Genomic DNA, 18,243 nt, shown 5'->3' on the forward strand with positions numbered 1-18,243 from the left:
AAACGAAGGAGTCGTCGGGATTTCCACCGAGAGATGCGATTTTCCTGGGCTATCGCGAGCCTCGCGGACGAGCCACGTCCTTCCTCTGATCGGGGATCACTCCCAGCTGGCTAGAAGACGGCTGTACGCGCTGGATGAACCTGCGAACAGAGAACGAATGTTAGCACGACTGTCGTACGGTGTTGTTTCTGCGGATTCCTTGCGTTTCCTGTGCCAAAATTGATAACAATTCTGTAGTTTAGTCATTTCCACTCGGATGTCCCTTCTGAGGGGATTGATTAGTGATTACGAACGTTAAATTCGTTCTTTCGCGGTTTTTTAAGAAATTCATACTTCACTGAAGTCTTCTATTGTTAATGCACGTTTATTGTGAAATTAACGAGCATTAATTTCTATTGCTAATGGAAAATTAATGGCCAAATTAATTTCTGTTGCTAACGTCTAGGAAGGTATCTAGTGCAAAGGATTAAAATCGTTGCAAAAGAATAAGAGAAAGCAACAGTAATGAGAAAATCTGAAGAGATCACTCGTAAAGGATATACCAACCGTTGGGATGTAACTTTACATATAAAAGGTGTTACGTTTCGCAAGATAGAAAGGGAAACCATGCGGATGAAACAATCCGGACTTTGCGCACGCAGGTGTGCGTCAATAATAGAGGCATAAATCATTACTATCTTGGTATAGATCATTACTATCTAATACGGGATAATTGGCGTTTAAGTCTCGAGTAATTCGCCTTCCGATAAAGTTGCGCCATCCTCGTGATCGTTTGACTGGCTCCAGTAACGCGAAAGAGAAACCGTTTCGTCGTTTGTCGTTTCCAACAGGAAAGAATTGGGCACAGACCAAGGAAAATAAAAAAGGAACAGGAGAAATATCGAGCTCAAAGCGAGGCAGAGACGGAGAAGCGAAACAAACGGAAAAGCAAAGCGGAATCATTCGACTGACGATAATTATTCTCCTTTTAATCGACCACGGTTCTTCTACTAGACTCTGTTCGACGTTGGCTTCCAAACGGATAGAACGCGAGTGGTGAAATCGCCCGAATGCAGGTAGAAAAAGACGTCGTGCTTATTGAAAGAACGTCTGAACGCGCATTCGTACAAACGCGGCCGTAAACACGGCCAGGTTATGTGTAATCACAGATAGCGAGTATAATTTCCAATATGACCTTGTTGGCCCGGCTATTAGCTGTAATCTTCATGGTACACGTTTACCTAGAACTTTGATTGTCTCAATGATTGCATTCTTTAATAATGACTTTGTGCTCGACGAAAATATGCCACAAACGCGTGTGGAATAATAAATTCGTTTTTCGTGGTTGTTGAATGAAATTGCGTGCTCTATCGCAGAGCTGTTGATTTGACGATAGTGTAGGAACGCGACTCGAAATTTGTCCATCGGCAGTAACGAGGCTTCTGGTTGAATTCTTGGATGATGATGGCTGGGTCAAACGACATCCTCTAAAACTTAAGAAATGTTTATTTCATGTTAGATAAATAATGTTATTGTAGGAAAAGAAGAATCGTTTTTAATTGGATTGTCTAAGAACTGGGAGGATTCGAGAACCCAGATCTTTCGCTTGTCAGACAATTGCCTTAACCATTGAGCTATTCAGGGCTGATCCATAATTCTGATTCTCCTGTGAAATGTAAAGAAACAGGTGACACTATAGAATTCATATTTATACAATGATTTCTTCATGAATCAATCAAAAGAATGCTATCTGGAAAATGTTAACGCACAAATATTATTTTTGAAAGTAAACTAGGTTTATTAGTAATACAAGCTTGCTGAAAAAAGAAAAAAATAAATTCCTTTTATATATAATAAGTCCAGAAGATTTTGTCTGAACCAAGTCGAAGAGAAATTATAAATTGACTTAAAGTATGATAGACGAGGTTTAAAAGGGGTGAGCAGTGAAAAATGTTCTGCGAAATGTGCATGGAAGAGAACACGCCACTTACAGTTACTCTTTTATTTGAGAAACGTGGAAGGCCTAAAAATTTCAGTAAAATTACTATGCTGCGCCTGTATAAAACTTCAAGACCTATAACAAGAAAGGAATATGGTATTACGGTGAGTTTACTAGCTTGTGTGCCTCCATTTTACCATGAATACTTCACTAGACTAAATGTAAAGGAGCAACAAGCTTAAAATATAAACGTGACATTCATTATTTTTAGTTATGAAATGAATTTAATAAAAAATACAAATCAGACAAGCCAACTTCTATAAAGATATGAACTACAATTTACTCTTATTTTTATTCTTTACAGTTTATTATTATTGAAAGTGGTATAAGTCCATTTGTACCTAAAAAGCTCATTTCTTTCTGTAACACTTTTACTAATTATTACTGAATAATAAAATTTAACAAGTTTCAGTTAAGTTCACTAAAAAGAAATTTATACAATCAAATAACATATTGATAAATTAGTAGAGATGTTGCCAGACTCTGAAGATTCTGCTGCAGACTCCTCAGAAATTGATTTTCTCGAAGCAACAAAAAATGAACTCGCACCGCTTCCAAAATAAACGTTCCATATGTCGACGTTCGCCAGATAATATCGACATTCCCTAAACTCGATCTTTCGCGTGTACGAATTTGGCAAACGAAGACTAAAGATCCACCATCCTGGCAATACATAATTTGAACCACCTCCGACACACGTTGTACAACAAATATTATAAAAACCTGAGCACGAAAGTAATAAAAAGAAAAGAAAAAAAATAAAAGAAGAACTGTTACTTGTTACACGAGAAGAACTTTCTCTCGCGGAACTTTGTAAAATATAATTCAGCCCGTAAAAAGTAGCTAGTAACAAAACCACGAAGAAAAGAGTATGAACGATGGAAACGAATGAGAACGAGGAATTATATTAACACAGAACTGTCTTAATTAAACCCTCGCGTACTCGATCAAATCGATTTCGATCACGCAACCAACATAATCCACAATATTCACTGTACACCAAGTCAATGTGTCCACGCGTGACTGTTCCGCGAGGAATATAAACAGAGCGTCGACGAAATGATTGAAACGCGATGCAGAGTCGCGCGATTCGATTTTCCATCCTCCAACGATCGATATCCACGTATTTACGAGCGCGAATGAACGCGCAACAATAGCGGACGCATGGTGAAACGAGTCTGAATGAAAGGTCGCTGGAATCCTTCGGCTTTCCCTCTCAATGCCGTCGCGAATAATTACCGTGTCAAAATCGATGACCATCCGCGAGGATGCCTATGGTTTCCAACTTCCTTTGGCCCGTCGAGTGTTCGTCAACATCCGCTGTGGTCCGTCGACGCGTATCCGGATCGATCGTTCGCCACGGATCGAGGACAAACCAAACAGCGCCAAGATCCACCGCGACAAAGAGCAAGACTACCGACGCGACGGGTCTCGCGCGACTAACGCGTTCTCCTTCTGTGTTTCGCGTCGAAGATTAAACGAAACCCAAAGACTTTCTCCCCACTCTCGAGTGTGTTTCTCTATTTGATCGTTCCCGTTCGCTGTCCTTGTTTCGCGCGACTCAGTCATCGTTCTCTAGCCTGTTGTGATTGTCTGTACGTCCTTCTGTCCGGTTTTCGAACGAGTCTCTTACGAGCTGCGCCTCTGTTACGTATTCCCTGCCGCGTCGTGACTGTCCATATCTACTGTGAGGGATTAAACCGCGGTAAACCTGTTCTGATACGCGTTACGTTTATAGATCTGTGCACATTGTTTTACGTGTCGTTCTTTGGGAGAATTATTTCAGTAGATAATCAAATAAGGAAGTGATTGACTGCAATAAACATCGCAAATGGAATGGTGACTTAAAAACAGATTAATGTTTAATCTGTCGCAATTATTTGTATACGAGATACAACCGTCAATTGTGTAGTTTAAAATAGAACTTGCTACAATTTGAATGTTATAGCAATCTTAATGTAGGTTCCTTTATCACACACTTACGTCGCATTTAATTTACATTGCATTAACGGCACTTGATTTATTATCATGGTTGTACTTTTTGATTTATTTATATCGATGTCCCTTTATGGGCCGTTTTATTTTATCTCTGTCAACCAATTGATTTATTCATTATTTCGTGTACTTGATTTGTTTCTATTCCATCTATATATCATTCTTTTATCGTATTTTATCTATATACGCGTGTATAATGTAAAAAATGTAATATAAATGTAATAAATAAAAAGTAAAAAAATATCGTACAAGCTAAATCCCAGGGAAACATTAATTGTTCGATAAAGCGTTTTTATCTGTCTTTTAGCGAAAAACAAGACGTATCTTTACTGAACGAAGAAATGCGAACTATATATCCCTATCCTACGCGAAGTTTGCTACACGTTTTCTTTGCAAACTGCCGTTTGTCGTGCGTGTATAACGTCGTCGTGAAAAGTTTCGCGTTGAACCAAGAGCGATACCCCGCGGGCGTAACATAATTCATCGTTGAAAGAGATACGAGTACCAATAACAAGAATAACGTAACGTCGCGAGATAAATCGTATACGAAATCAATTTTCGTCTAACAATCAATCGCTCGCGACGCTATAATCGCGAGGCGAATACGTCTCCACTGTTTAATCTCCATTTCCAAGCGCCTCGAACTCTGTCGACCTAACAAGCCGCAACGACGGATAACGAATAAACTGCTGGGACGACGTAAGAATGTATCGAATCGTGAGAGCCGCTTGTATTATTCATAGAGCCTCGTTACCAGCTGAAATAATTGCACGAACGCTAAACGAGACGGCAAAAAGCGAACGTTTAAAGGGATGGAAAAAGTGAATTACAGGGGATGCTGAAAAAACCCGCGGCTTCCTTTATACAGGAGCTTTTAACGGTTTATTGTGTTACGTATAACGGGCAAACATCCTGCGATCACATTTGCCAGTCATGAAAGAAAAGAGGCAAGATTAATGCCAATGGTGGGACGAATTTATCACGATCCACGAGACGACGAGGGGACTGTTTAAAGGAAGACCAGAGGAGCGATGGTGCGCCATTCGTTTCCGCTCGCAGCTGCGGCCGTGTAATAACACGGCGTTCCGTAACCAGCGCAAAAAGTGTACGCGAAAGCTGATACTTTCGAATAAGGCTCGCAGTTAAACGATTCCGACGAGTAACAGGTGTACAACCTAGATCCACGGGCGGCTGTGCTGCACTGGCCTTCAGAAACCTCCGAGCGGGCTCGAAGGCGGTGGAAACGCGAAAGAACAGTTCGTAGCTGAAGAGACTCGCGCGTGAACACCTTCAGCCAGACGCAGCATCGATCTCCTCGACGAAGAAGGAAGAAGAAACGAACCCAGTGCGCGGTGTCCCAAGCGACGCGCAGGACGCGACATCGACTTTGAAACCGAGATCAAGTCGAACGGGGCGAGAAACTGGACCGAGCCGTGAAGGAATACCCGAGGTGGTACCTCGACGATGACACACATACGTCCTCGGGTGTTCGCGATTTTAAACGGATCAATGAGATGCGCTGCCGCGAAACGCCAGCGGCCCAGGCTTTTCTCATTTCTGCACCATAGACCGTCGGCATTGCCGATGAAGACGACACGAGGATACATTTCGGATTGGCGCGCCGCCAACAGGTCTTTTGGAGAATATATGCTATCCGTTCTATCTAGGTGTACGCGCGGCTGATCCTAAGTATTGGCATACCCGTGGAACGCATTTAATAAACTTTTGTCACGCGATAGAAATTGTTATGGTTTGCCATTTCACTGGCCAGTATATCAATCCCTTTCGACGGTATTCAAATATGAGGGGTCAGGATTTTCATCGCTTTTTGTCTGCGTTTAAATATAAATGGCCAGTATTATGCTTATATATTTCTGTATTGCGTGGTGGAAATGAAAAAGAACCTGAATTAACGATTGCTAGCTATAATTTGATTGAATAGTTAATTAACGCTGGCTGTCCCTGTTTGAGGATAATTAGGATTATAAATATAAACTGTTTGTGAATTTTTCTTGTTATCGCTTCGTCTATATATTGGTTGAAATACTGTACGGTTTTATACGTGTATTTTATGCTTAATTGCACGATTTTTATTCGTCAGCTTCTTTGTCAGTAATATATAAAAAGTAAAATTATATCCATTTATGTGTACATTTCTTCTTATATTGAGATAATTAATTGTAAATTATAATTAACGCTATAAACCTGTTCAATTTTATTATGCTATAATAATTAATAAAAATGAATCTTTTAGCTACAAAGTAAGAGCAAATTTAAGTTCATATTTTTATAGGAGTTAGCTTTTCTGAAATGGATTTTTAATGTAAAAAACAATAATTAAAATGAATTAATTCTCCTTAGTAAACTGTTTCCTTCCACTCAACAGTTTCAAATCCTTCTCAGAAACGTTAAATTTCGTAAATTTTTCCACAAGTGGATGTAAAGTACAGAAATTGCATGTGAAGACTTGAATATCGAACAATGCGAATGTGTTAAGATCACACAAATGTATAAAACTCCTTCGAATGATACTCCAAACATTTTTTAAACATTTCTCACAATTAACGTTCCAAAAGTAATTTCAAACAACATCCTACTTCGTAAAATTGCTTCAGCTTTGTTAACGAATTATTAATAAAAAAAAACATCGACCAATTACTCGTTAACCAACGTTACATCAATACACCATATCATCTTCACAATTTACCCACAACAGGAACCTTCAATCGACATTGTTACTAATTTCGCAGTGGCACAGTTAAATGTACCATTGAAAAATAATTCTACGAGATATACTGTGGCACATTCAAACATGTAGAGCTTTAATTTGAATACTCTGAAACGCGTTGTAACATCATCAAACTAAATATTAACCAATTAACGATGAAACTCCAAAATAACGAGGCGTGGAAACTCAACGTCCTTTTTTACTGGTAACCACCAAGAAACGCGAGTCTCTTCTTCCTCACCCTTATCAGAGCCGATTTCGAAGGACAACGAAGCTCACGGAAGCGAAAAAGTGCAGTTTCGAAAAAAAATATATACGCGTATGATCGATCAAGTAAACATGCAACGGAAGTAGGTCATGAACGTACGCTCGTCTACGTACGCTTCTTCCGGCGATCTTAAACTCCACGAATTCACCAGTTATCTCTCGCACCGTTGTTGGATAATGGATTTATTAACGGCAGATTCGACGAAGATCGATGGCCATTGAAAAAGTATCATCTTCGAATGAGAAAAGCCCTTTCCAACGCTATAAATTCCATTTTCAGCTCGTTAGAAACGCTTGTTCCTAACCGACACGTAAATTACTTTCGTTGAATGCGAGCGTTAATTAGTCGATTAACAGACCCGCGATTAATCCTCGATCGTCGGCCACGCTTTCTATCTTTCACCAGGCGGGGCACTTCCCTCGCTCGATACGGCCAACTACGAAGATGTATTACACCCGTACACCCTTGAAAGACCGGGACGTTACCTTAAACTAATCAGGAAGGTACACACGCTTTATCGTGTGCACTCCGTGCACTTAGCGCACCGAAAGCGGCCCGTGTATACCGTACGCGTTCGAGTATGCATATGCAAGTAAGGAATATGCACTTTACCTATGCATGTATCATGACCGCGTACACGTAAGCTTTTATCGATGAACAAAAAGCACCGAGTAAGTGGTGCATTTTGTTATTCCGCCAGGCGTTATCGTAGACCAGACAGAAACTGCGAGATCTTCTTAAGGGTTCTGTTAACGAGATTAAAAACTAAACAGAACAATACGCGAAGAGTATTTATTCTTGATCGAAGTCTTCTCGTCGCTATTGCGTCGCTTGGCCAGGAACGATTTCGATTCAACGATTCCATCGCGTACAGCGCAACTCCGAAACCGATGACGCACGAATGCATAGTTTTGTCGCGGTGTGGCATCGTCTCCAGCTAGCTTCGTTACACGTTGCGACCAAGGAACGCGCGAGTAAGGGCAGGGGACGTTGAAGAAGCGGGTACGGCTTTCGTTGGGCGCGCAGAACGATCGAGGAGCTTGGTTCAGATCGAAGTGCGGGAAACTGGAGGATCCTTGTAAAACGGGCGCGAGGAACAGCGGCTGGTGAAACGGACACGTTCGACGACTAGCGAAAGGCAGGTGTGCGCGGTGGAGATCGTTATCTAATGACGAGAGGAGAAGTTAAAACCGTCAGCCTGGGGCGTTATTTTCCAGCGACTTCGTGCCCGCGGTATAAAACGGTTCCACGGAGAGCCCGTACGTTTCCAAGTAGCACAATCGCGAGCATTGATTCGAGCCAGAAAGTAGATACGTATGATTATTCCCCCCCTGCCCTGGGAATATTATAGCTCGCGTGTAGATAACAATACGACAATGGGGCGCAGTTTGCCCCTGTGCATGCGAAAGAATCCGAGGTGAACGATAGGTTGCGTCCGAGCGGCGAGCGTTCGACTCTGGCTCGATTTAACCCTTTGCTCTTCGCGCCTTTCCGGACGTTAGCGATAGAAAGTTATTGCCAACGACTATCGGCAATAAAAAACTTCGAGAAAGTATATTTCTGAAAAAGTTGCGGTGGAATAAGTATAGCCTCCGTAATTATTAATCAATCTAACAATCGGTCCCGATGGGGCTTGCTATCGAAGACAATTTATATGTATCGAAGATACGAATTGCTAAACAACGAGGACATGGTTCAAGAGCAAGAGAGAAGCGTGGATCGAAATGAGAAGAGAAAAGAGTAGAGAAACGGATAGAAAAGATCGCGTTTTTCCTCGTTAATCTATTCATACTTTTATTCACAGCATTCGTTCATCCCTGCTTCGTGCAACGCGTTATATCTCGCACATACGTACAGCTCTGTACAAACGCGCGTATCGCCGGCAGCGCGTTCTGTACAGGATCGAGAACGGGGTTTCTATCGCATTACCGCACGCGAAACGCGTTCGATCGCGACAGATTCCCAACGTTCCTTATCCGGGACGCTGTCTATCGAGGAGGACCCGTGAACGCTCCCCCGGGTGATCGTATCGCCGCGAACGCGAAGCCAGGATCAGGAGACGCGCGATCGAACGACCGTGAGGCCGCGGCCGTGTAATCGTTTGCAGAAAAATCGATCCCCGGCAATTAACATGGGCGAGGTTAAGGCCGTGTCGTGAACCGTCCGAGGAACAGGATTATATCCTGTGCACGGAACGGCTTCAGGGGCGGGTGAAAGGGAGTGTACGCGTTCGCCGCCCAACCGAATGGACGAACGGGGCCACGGGTTGGCTATGTACATCGAAACGGCGGCGACGCATCCGAGACGCTACTCCTGGCTGCCCCGTGGACGTCTACGCGAATCGAAGAGGCCGATCGAGAAACGGTGGGCTCTCTGGGACGAGACGGGGTGAGGGACGTTCATCGATAGGGTAGCTCTCTCTCTCTTTCTCTCTCTCTCTCTCGACCCAGGAACGCGGGTCGCGTTTCGTTCCTAGGCCGATCTTGCCGAGCGCCGCGGGTGCCGTCGTCTTGTATTATCGATTGACGGAGGTTATGTGGAGTCGAGTCGCCGGGGCACGACGATCGCGTATAATACAGAGCGAGAGGATCCCCCTATTCGAATCCGGTGCGCGAGAACAAAGAGGTGGAAATAAAAATGCTTTCGTACCCGTCCGGCGGTTCCTCCTTTCCGTGTCTTTTATCCTTTACCATCGCCACCCTCCTCCCACCCTTCCGTATGACGTTCTTTCTCACCATCTCCCTCTCTCTCTCTCTCTCTCTCTCTCTCTCTCTCTCTCTCTCTCTCTTCCTCCCTTGCTTCTCCTCGCACGTACTACACAACGTTCGCACTCCCTCCGTCTCTCCCTCTTTCCCTCCTCTACACCCCCGATTTCCCTCTGCGTACACTCGTCCATTCTATCCCTCGACTTCCTTTCTCTTCTCTGTTCACCCGTTTTGTCGTTCGACGAACGCGTATGCTCTACCCCCGTCCCCAACCCATGCCCGGTTAAAACGGACAAGCGAGCGAAGAGGCGACCGAACGAACGAAGGAAACCTCGAACTGGGTTGGGTCAAGCTATCGCGAGAAAGAGAAGAAACGGAATGAGGAGAGGGATGTGTAATAACCCCGATGGTTCCCGGATTCACTCACCGTTTAGGATACGAGGGTGTTAGACCGTCCGAGGAGACGCGCTGTAAGCCTGGTTGACGGCGAGAGCAATCATGCTTGCAGCGTCGAAAACGGCAGTGTTGGCAGTGGCGGGACTGGCGGTGGCAGTCACGGCAGCGTTGACGGTGGCGGTAGCGGTGGTGACGGCAGCGATAGTAACGGCAGCGATGACGGTGACGACGACGCTGGTGGCGGTGGCGACGGCGGCGGCGGCGGCGGCGGCGGCGGCGGCGGTGGCGGCGGTGGCGGCGACGGCGACGACGTCGAGAACGTTGTACGCGGACACGGCACTGAGAGTAATATCGCTAGCAACCAAGTCACTTCCCTCTGTACGATCCGGGGACACCATCTCCTTGCTCGTCCGATCGCGTGCACAACCGACGACGATGCCGACGCCCGCACTGGCCACGACGCACTGTGGTCGCGCTACCACGAGTACCATCGTCGTAGTCTCATCGTCGTCGTCGTGTCTCTGCGCTGACACACCGGTGGGGAATTAACGGGCGAACAGGCGGGACGTTCCCGTTCCCAATCGAGTTCGGCTTAGGTCCGGGGCTGAACGGCGGCCTCGAAGAAGGCGGTGGTCGTCCCCCAATCGACTGCACGACACCGATGCTCGATGGCAGGAGACGCCCCAACGCGGGGCACCCAGTTCGACGTATGCCGAGCGACGGCTCACCCCGAGATCCGTCTGCGCTCGGCCCGACTCGCGCAGTACCGTAATCACCGCGGGTGCTCGGCTATCCGGGACCCCCGCGGCGCCCCTACCTCCCTTTTTCAACCCCCTGACCCCCTGCTTCCTGCGATCCCTCGCGCCGCTCTATGCCACTGACCCCCTCCTTCTTCCCGATGCAAGTCATCCTTCCATCTCGTCCCACCCCCGAACCACCCGTTTAGCCGCGAAATTTCGAACCTCTTCGATCCATGCGTGCCTCCTGTGACGTGTATCGTTCCGATTCCTTTGCCTTCTGATCGTTGTCTTTTGGACGTAGGTCTGATCGGTGGACTGCTCGCTTCTGGTGGCTTTCCCGCGCAAATATCTCGCATCTACGAATTATGAACGGATCTCTATGGAATTCGATCGATCTTTCTCTCTCTCCCTCTCTCTCTCTCTCTCACTCTTTCAAGCGTAATGTCCCTGAATTTGACCTCTGATAGCGATTCCCAAGGTACATTTCTCCGGTTTCGATATAGATCCGTGCAGGGGAGCCCTGTGCGCTCGTTAAACAATTTTTCGTTGCTCGAATGCGATGGACTGTAAGAGCGGTAGGCAAAAGAGGAGAAAGGAAACGAGTTTAACGAGCTGCACGCAGGTTAGGCGAGCCTGGTGGTGGGAGTAAACGTATGGAATTGTTTTAGTCGCGGGCACCAAGAGCCCTTCGGGGTGACCTGAAGCCGTCGGGCACTCAGCGGCAAAGCGGGGGGTTAAGGAAGCCCTTGAAATCAATAGCCAGCCGCTACTGCCGCCGCCACCCTGATCAGGCTGCTCTGCGCTGTATCCGCCACCATCCACCTCCCTTTTCCACCGATCCTAATTTATCTGCACGTTCAGACCGACCAAGTTCCCCGCTGCCTGACCTTAGTTCACAGTCGAACGTCTCTCCACGAGCGTATCGTTCGACGAGCTCGATTAAACAGAGTCACGTGTCCAGTGAAGGATATCCCCGAGTTCCGCTTTTCTCTACGAATACTCCTTTCATTTCGTTCCATCTCAACCGCCAAATTACATAAACGCGTCGTAAATGTGTAAGCTGGACCGTTTTTTTAGAAATGCGGAGCGTGATCACTTCTGTTTGAGATACCGCTTGTCGAAGATCTAAGGATTTCTTGCAACGACGTGCGTAGATAACGAGATTACGTACGGGAATGCAAACAACGGGCATTCTTACGCATACAAGGATGATCTAGCATATTTCAACTGATTTTTGCCGTTCCAATATGACTGCGCAGATATCACGTCGATGCATACTTTTTTCGACTTTCTTCTTTTCCTCTTCTTCCACGGAATACAAGTTCTCGCGTATCCGTCGATCAACGATTTTCATCTGTTCCCTGCTGAGATACCTTTCTTCGTTGTTCTCCACTCCGCTTACCCCCTTACGCCTCTTTCTTTCTTCGTTCGATGGTCGCGCTGAGTGAAAGTATGCGAGTGCTTGTGCACCGGGGAAGGTAGTCTGATTATAAGCTGACCTACTCCACTTTGGCTCGCGTATCTATTTTTCGGGAACGAGGGGTTCGAAATTCATTTATAAAATCACCTCGTACAACCCAATCGATTCCGAAGCTATATTTACATTGGTATAATGTTATGCGATATCGAGTAACCTTCGTCGTAATTGATTAACGATATTTAAAGTACAAGTACATCGTTACCAGAGCTCGTTCACTGTTTTCATAATTTTATTTAACGTGTATAGTAAGAAAGTCGAATGCTACATTCGCTCGAAATAATCATCCCCGTAATACGTCGGCTAACATTAGTTCTATAACTTTTACAAGTTCAATCGCAATTGTATCTCTTGTCTTTTTTTTCTGTTTTGCTTTATTTTTTTATTTTTTTTATTTTTCGTTTTTTTTTTATTTACACAATGGCAATTCGTTCCCATCCTGAACTGTATCATTGACATTTTGTAACTCTACGTGTTATTACATTTTTTTCACAACAATGATAATACGTGGTATAGCAACATCGAGACACTCCAGAATGGGTCAAGAATTCGTATGATCAATCGAAGTAAGCGTGTGCAAATAAATTTCCATCGTAGTCTTCTCTTGGACGAAACAATTTTGTGCTAGTGCATAGTAACGCGATCGTATATATTTATCATTTCAATAACACTCGCAGCAGGAACTTAGGGAGTTGTTCGTTCAATAACTTATAACGTATCTGATCAATGGAGAATTCTCAAACCATTTCCTTTTTTTTTTCTTTTACGTGCCTCGTGTATTCGCACGGAGCAAGCAACGTATACCTGCACCTTAGGTATATTTAACACTGGACAGTTAATTATCTTACAAGTAGCCCGATTATAATAATGAAAATCCAATAATGACGTGTCATAACGGGTATGACGTAGATATGTATGTAAAACGATGGAGATGCTTCGAGAATCTGAATCAAGAGTAGCTATCGCGTTATCGAATTCCTGGATTGCACAAAGTAACGTACAATCGTATTCTATCAGTTACTGATAACTTATTTATCTGAATTATTTGGAAAGTCGATCGCTATCGCGATGAGAAAAATATCTTGATCAGAAACTCGAAGAACGATGCAATCGATGTGCCGATTCATAAAAGAGAGTACATATATGATCTAAAATAATAAATAATGTGATCTGCAAGCGATAAACGTTTGTGTCTTTACACTTGTCAGTCTACTCGTAGTTTACACTTGTATAAATTAACGTTTATTATTGGGAAAGCCACAGAATGAGCTTATAGAGTTACTAAATATTAGACTAATAGAATGTAAGTGAAGCACGAGTAGATTATATAGCTGTCTCTATCTCTAAGGCACAGATATATGAATGTTATATATGTATAACCGTGACGTGTTCAATATTACTTATAATGTAACTATATATATATATATATAAATTTGTATGATTTGTTTTATTGTGACAAAATTTGTTGGCGGATACCATATCCATGTATACCATGCACCACTTTAAATTACTCGAAAATACAATTACCAGCAGAAAGGTACAGAATATAAAACCTTCGCTATATGATATCCGAGACATCTTTATTTCGAATTTTTATAAGACAAACATAAAGAAATAAAAATACATTGAAGCGTAACTAGTTAGCCAGCCCCCCTCCCCCTCCTGACTATATACGTTAGACATTAATACATTATCTTAAAATACATTATGTACAATCTTACATCGTGTGATTGTTAAGTACTGAAGATAGAATGTCGAAAAAGAAAAAAAAAAGAAAAAGAAAAACTATATATGAATTCATCTCTGTTCTTTTATATAAGGACGCACCACAGTTCCTCGATACAATTGGAATATTCACGTTCTCTCTTTCATCGAATGTATTCATTTAAAAGAATCATTGTATTTCGTAAACTTTCGTATCTTTCGTACATAATTTGGTATAGTGGCAACATGGTTTCAAAGACACAGCCGCAAGCAAACTTGTAAAGCGACAAAATCCTTTTATAAGACCTTTTTTCAGTACGTGGTATAATGGTAGCAGGGGGGCAGGCTGAAACAAGGGGAAGAGAGGGGATGTGCCAATTTATGCGGTAAAGTAATGGCTGCTCAGATCATTTTTCCCAGCACATAACCCAATATGACCATGACAATAGCAATAAGGATGCTGATAACGCTCGGTGACGATTCGCTACTGTTCTGTGAGGTACGGTTTTTAGGCGTTGTTAACGCAGCCTCGCTGACCAACAGGACATTTCGTAATTGCAACAGATCCTCCTAAAAAACAACAATCATTCCTCGTTTTACGCAAAATTTCTTCTCGCTGAAATTATATACATCTTCTTGATATTAAATATAAAATATGAGTTGAAGCTGTTTTGTAACATATACATCAATCGGAACGACATCAAATGCAATAACTGTACGTAACTAATCAAACTTAATGACCGTACGTTTGAATGTCGATTGTGCCACTACATACGAACGTATTTGTTTCTCTTTTTGTTTTTTCTTGTCGGTTCATAATAAATAACCGTTACATAAATACATGCTTCGATAAGACAAGCGAGGTTTCCTATTCTTTTGCAGGTCAGTCAACCGTAATATGAATTACAAATTGTACTTGTAACTACATAGTCATAAACTATAAACAATCTTCCATTTAGTTGAACTGTGAGATAGTTGATAAATTTAATCGTTACTTCTTTGTTATGTAGCAGCCGCAATCACAACTATGTAATATGTAAGCACAACGGAACAATTTCGAATTGGTGTTTAATCGCTGCTATCCGCAGCAAAAGCTGCAATTAAACAAATACAGTGGATTCTACTTAAACAAAGACAGTAGCCAAGTACAACGATTAGCACTTGATACAAAGTTTATGATAGCAGAAAAAAAATTCCTTTGACGAGATAAACAGCGCCTCGTCATGATACTACAAGTTCGTGGTAACAAAAAGAAAGATTTTGACACTCGATCCTATAATCCTTTAAAAGAATATCTACAATTTACAATTGTTTACCTTCAACTGGAGGTTTTCCTGCCTAAGGGCACTCTCTTCTTCCCTAAGCTGATTGACTTCTTGTGCTGCTTTTATCAGTTTCTCCTCTGTTTCTACAGGGACCTGACGAAATAAACATTGTTCGCTTACATAACAGGTAAACTTTGAAAGAGATAAAATTGAAACTATTATTAATTACTACCTTTGGAGATGACTTAACAGAATCACCAATCGCTTTATTTGTACCATTAGTTGTTTTAGCTTCTGATTTAGTCGTTGTTGTAGTTGGAATTGTTTCAGCTGTTGTAGTTACAGGATTTTCGAATACACATTTCAATTTAGATTCCATTAATTGATCTGGATCTATTCCCTTCCACTTGGAAATAAAATTGGAAGATACAGTTGAAAACGTTAATTAGAACAGCAAGTATCCTTCCTCGATTGGAAGTCTACTAATTATTATATTAATCGTTATACATACCATATCAGAATTCTCTTCATCGTCATCTTGCGCTACCAAAGCTTGTACCATAAATTTATGTTTATTCTTTTCTGCTGGATCAAAATCAAATGGCTGAAGGGTCACTGAAAAGTATAATGCCTAGTGAATCGAACATTCTTATTTACAAATGAAAATGGATGAACCTTTTGCTCATGAATCGCGTTTGCCAATCGATCGCAATTCGTACATCCGATTGTTTAATTAAAATTAATCTTCTTTAGCTACAACTAACCTGCTATTAAAATAACTTTCATTGGCAGAATAGTTCCTGAATTCGGACGTACGCAATACCTCCTTGGAGCAGTTGTCTTTATTTTAAAATGAACTTTGTCATTTGATGGATTAGTTAATTTTATATACGATGTGACCGTTTTTTCCGTGAATGGCCCTGTAATATATCATTGGAATTTATTACTCTCTTCGTTTCAAGATCATAGTTCACGTCAATTCCCATAAGACATTAATTTCTGTTTTGCAATGTATCGCACCATCGACGAATGTATACAAAATAAAATAAACATTAATGACATAATAATGCAAATGTTATGCTCGCGAACCAAGGACAAAGTTGACTATATTCTCTTTTATAATATTACAAATAGATAAAATAATGTCTCTAAAAAAGAAGAAGGATTAATCTATCAAGTGTTGTTTATAGATATCATTTAACATAAATCTAAAGTCAATGGAAATCTCAGCTTTCCAAAACATTTTGTTTATACATTTAAGTAACACATTAGCAAAGCTTGTCGATGTGTAAACGGTGTTCTTATTCAACGGAATCAGCTGTACTAAATCGCGTACGATAATTCCTCGATGTTTTCGAAACGTTCGTGGATCCTTCGATTCGTAACAAACGCAAACAGGTATACAAGTTAAATAATTCATGATCGCTCGGGTAATTACGGGACGGGCATATATTTCGTTAACAGAAGGAGACAGTGGAAAGATAGTAAAAAAGGAAAGGTGTACGCGTGTACGTAAAATAATCGTACAAGACACGGAACCGATGAATAATGCTGACTGTATATCAGCGAAGAGAAAAGGGGAAGCAAGAGGGGAGGGCAGGGGATCTAATCGTGACTGTACGTAGTTTTCAACAGCGAGAATGACGTACCACGAATGGGGGTTAGGTACGACCGAAAAGGCCGATCATTTCTATCGAGCCGTCGTACGTAATCCTGTTCAGTCGCCTAAACGGAATCGAGTAATTTTGGCCACCGGGGACAGCCTTACGTCATCTTGACAACGTAGCGCACCGTGTGCAGCTCCTGTTAACTAACCAACAAAACTGCCTGCCAGTCACGAATCGAAAGGGGGGTGGCCCGAGAAGGAGGCGATGATAAAAGAAAATATGCGGGGGAAAGCGGCTACGAGAAGGATGATTCGTCGTTTAAAGCGTACCCCTGAACCGCAGCTCGCTCCGCGGCTCGATAATTAATATTTGCTCTGGCTTCACCATTCTGCCTGGCAGCCGACCGGATTCTACGTGCGATTAGCCGCAACACTTTGGTGCGCGTGAATAAACGAGACACGGGAGCACGTCTTGACAGATTAATCAGCGCTCGTTGCGATTTCGCTACAGCAGCACCGTCGTCCCTCGCACTCGCTACTTTCTGTTGGACTAGTTTCCGTTGGACTAATTCCGATTTTTCCTCCGGGTCCGTCTACGCATGCGTCGCGACGGAAATTATCAGAGGCACAGCCTGTTACGTCACGGATGGACGTTTACCGCGGTAATCATATTCGCTACTTCTGCACGGTTCCGAGGCGAGCTCGCGCCGGTAAAACACGCGCCGAACGGAAGGGTTCGAGCAGCTCGTCGATAGAAATGTTCCCTAATTACCCAGACCCGCGATCCCTGGCGCTAACTCGTACCGATCACTGTTCGTTCGATACGAAATGCTACCAAATTAAATCGTTACGACTCTTTTCGTTACAATGCTCGAAATAAATTATGCGTATATTATATTGTTCAAGAGTTAATTACTTCTTGGCATCATAGAACCACCTATTTTCACTTGATATTATCGATAATGAGTTTCTTTTTATACTTGTACGATATGTAATTCTTAAGCTTAATGTCAGTAACCATCCCTCGATTTATGAAAAAGACACAAAAATCTTTGCGTGGAACTCTTTCATTTGGAGTAATTGTAATTTCAAAGAATTCGATACGTATAAATTTTTAATTTATATTATTTGGCGTTGTCCTTGGATAAATGAAGATTTCTCAGCTAATTCTTTAAAAAATATCGAGAGTGCTACGCTACCTCGAACTTACCCAGACAAAACAGCGATTGGCACGCCGGTGGCAACGGGTGGAACGAATTCCGCGATAAAATCATGCTAAAACGGTGCTCGTACTCAGCTCTTATAACGGTATAGTCTTAGCATTGGGGCGACACTTGTGTCACGACATTATTATAATACCGCGAATGGTACAGGAGCACCA

General features: G+C 42.8%; 2 protein-coding genes across 2 annotated transcripts; both read right to left on the bottom strand.

Annotated features, from left to right (window-relative positions):
• Positions 1–57: 57 nt before the first annotated feature.
• LOC143431229 (uncharacterized) lies at positions 58–10,860 on the bottom strand. Its single transcript, XM_076907807.1, has 2 exons — positions 10,102–10,860; positions 58–140 (listed from the first exon to the last, which is right to left on the bottom strand). Exon 1 carries the CDS (start codon positions 10,559–10,561, stop codon positions 10,121–10,123), a length of 441 nt encoding a protein of 146 aa, XP_076763922.1. The 5' UTR covers positions 10,562–10,860; the 3' UTR covers positions 58–140; positions 10,102–10,120.
• Positions 10,861–13,846: 2,986 nt separating this feature from the next.
• Positions 13,847–17,419, bottom strand: Vap33 (VAMP-associated protein 33kDa). The gene is made up of 6 exons (XM_076908111.1): positions 17,193–17,419; positions 16,021–16,176; positions 15,768–15,871; positions 15,489–15,662; positions 15,308–15,409; positions 13,847–14,561 (listed from the first exon to the last, which is right to left on the bottom strand). The coding sequence occupies exons 1-6, from the start codon at positions 17,248–17,250 to the stop codon at positions 14,394–14,396; spliced, it is 762 nt and encodes a 253-aa protein (XP_076764226.1). The 5' UTR covers positions 17,251–17,419; the 3' UTR covers positions 13,847–14,393.
• Between the last annotated feature and the right edge of the window lie 824 nt (positions 17,420–18,243).

This window comes from Xylocopa sonorina, chromosome 17, assembly GCF_050948175.1.
Source record: "Xylocopa sonorina isolate GNS202 chromosome 17, iyXylSono1_principal, whole genome shotgun sequence".
Classification (NCBI taxonomy): Eukaryota; Metazoa; Arthropoda; class Insecta; order Hymenoptera; family Apidae; genus Xylocopa; species Xylocopa sonorina.

Coding starts and splice junctions, on each gene's coding strand:
- LOC143431229 (XM_076907807.1), bottom strand. CDS start 10,561: ATGGTACTCGTGGTAGCGCGACCACAGTGCGTCGTGGCCAGTGCGGGC.
- Vap33 (XM_076908111.1), bottom strand. CDS start 17,250: ATGGTGAAGCCAGAGCAAATATTAATTATCGAGCCGCGGAGCGAGCTG. Junction 16,177..17,192: donor GAGCGAGCTGCGGTTCAGGG/GTACGCTTTAAA, acceptor GATATATTACAG/GGCCATTCACGGAAAAAACG. Junction 15,663..15,767: donor ATGAAGAGAATTCTGATATG/GTATGTATAACG, acceptor TTTATTTCCAAG/TGGAAGGGAATAGATCCAGA.